This window comes from Penaeus monodon, chromosome 25 (genome assembly GCF_015228065.2).
Source record: "Penaeus monodon isolate SGIC_2016 chromosome 25, NSTDA_Pmon_1, whole genome shotgun sequence".
NCBI classification, from domain to species: Eukaryota; Metazoa; Arthropoda; class Malacostraca; order Decapoda; family Penaeidae; genus Penaeus; species Penaeus monodon.
The window spans coordinates 34,606,429-34,608,226 of record NC_051410.1 but is presented as its reverse complement, the minus strand read 5'-3'; the positions used below and the strand labels follow the sequence as shown (position 1 = coordinate 34,608,226).

Sequence of the window (1,798 nt, the reverse complement as noted above, 5' to 3'; positions counted from 1 at the left end):
GTTATTGCATACATGGAAACTATGTAGATCCATTTTGAAAAGATTCATTTCAAAATAAAAAACATTATGCAATCCTCATTTTGATGGTCCCCTATGATATTGATTCTTCTACTCATGGTCAAAAAGACTCTATTAGTAGCTCATATGGAGTATTCACTATCATTTCAATTGACTAATACACTGGTGAAGTCAATAAGTTGGCAAAAGTGAGCGTTTAAAAATGGAAAAATACGTAAAATTGAGTACATGTTAAAGTTTATGTCAAAGAACTCATGTTTATCAAATTTCAGTGAGCGGCCGAGAAGAGAGTTAGTAAGGCACGCACAGCGACAGAAAAACCCTGGAATGCGCACCCAGTCCATACAGATACACCCCATCTGGCGGACTGCACGGCCACCGAAAAAAAACGCACACAGTAGGCTAAAGGGAAGAGAAATCTCCTATTTCTAATCAACCCAACAAGGAATGAGTTCATTAACTAATCTTGGAATAAACAAGAACACCTTTCTCAAACCACTGCACTGCCTAATACACCCACCAATCTTGACAGGGAAGCCACTGGGGAGTTGCATCTGGATGAAATGCTTCAGCTTAGCAAAGTGAGTTGACGTGATAGCCATGAGGTCCACAATGGGCATGACCTGTTCCTGGAGCTTCAGCGGATATTCCTCAGCTAGCCACAAGTGAGCCTGTTTGTAAGAGAGAGGAAGGGAAGGATTATATTTTCTGGTTAGGCTTCTCCTTTGTTGGTACTCTTGGAAAAATTTAACTGACATGCATATTACTGATTATTTAAGGATTATATCCCCCCTAAAAAGGAATACAGTAAGAAATTAAAAGATATGAAAGAATAATATATACAGATTCAAAACAATTTTAGATAACATTAGCTAAATAAAAACATGAAAGTTAATTACATAACTTTGATTGTGCAAAAACAGTGTAAATTTACTCATTATGACCACAAAAAACTATTATTTAGCATCACAAAATTACACATCAAAACATTTACATTAACATTTACTGACCTTGAAGTTTTGTACCTTCTTGACAACCTCTTTAGGACGACCAATATCCCTGCCTTGAAGGTCAACGTTTGGATTGAAATATTCCTCTGCAGTGATATTAGTTGGGTTGTTAAAGTTGTAGGATTCACTCTGGAATTTAGGCAAAACAAAATGATCTGCAATTCGTGAACAACAAGGTAATGAATATGTCAATTTGATAAAACAAATAACAATCCTTGTGTAAAGAGGATAAACAACCGAGGTGAAATAATGCATTGCATGTCTTTTTTTATCTATAGAATTTCTGAGCATCAATTTGTGTCTTTTCTAGACCATGAAAATCAAGAGAAATTCTGCACTGTATTTTGAAATGAAATGCTCATACACATTTTGCTAACCTTATCCAGTAAAACCCCAAGGCACATAAAATGAGAGAAGACTTGGCACTCACCCCTTCCGAAGACGATGGTGAATTCTGTTTCTCTTCAACCTCTGCAATGTTGAGGAATGATTGTAGAGGACTCCGAGGTAGTGACTTCTCCTTCTCTGCATCTGTCAGGTGCTCTGTTCGGGTCTTGGTGACAAGTTCTACATTCGTCGCAGAAAATACCTGTCAAATTTACATTAGTTTTAGAGAGAAACAAAAACAGATTGATAATGGTAGAGTATACACAAAGCAAAATAGAAAAGAGAGAAGCATTTTTTCTCACCTTACAATCGTGGCCATTAACATTCTCTGTCCTGTCACTCCTCCATCCCCATATCCCAGCTTTATCTCTGCAATATTGCAA

At 36.9% G+C, this 1,798-nt stretch overlaps 1 protein-coding gene across 1 annotated transcript in view; it reads right to left on the bottom strand.

Moving 5' to 3' along the window:
- The window catches only part of LOC119589173 (ankyrin repeat domain-containing protein 13D-like), a gene marked incomplete in the record, with an annotated part of 44,726 nt that overhangs the window by 13,860 nt on the left and 29,068 nt on the right, over nucleotides 1–1,798 (bottom strand). Inside the window, 4 exon segments of the mRNA XM_037937768.1 lie at nucleotides 539–689; nucleotides 1,029–1,157; nucleotides 1,459–1,617; nucleotides 1,718–1,784. Of these exon segments, the coding sequence (XP_037793696.1) occupies nucleotides 539–689; nucleotides 1,029–1,157; nucleotides 1,459–1,617; nucleotides 1,718–1,784 (506 nt within the window).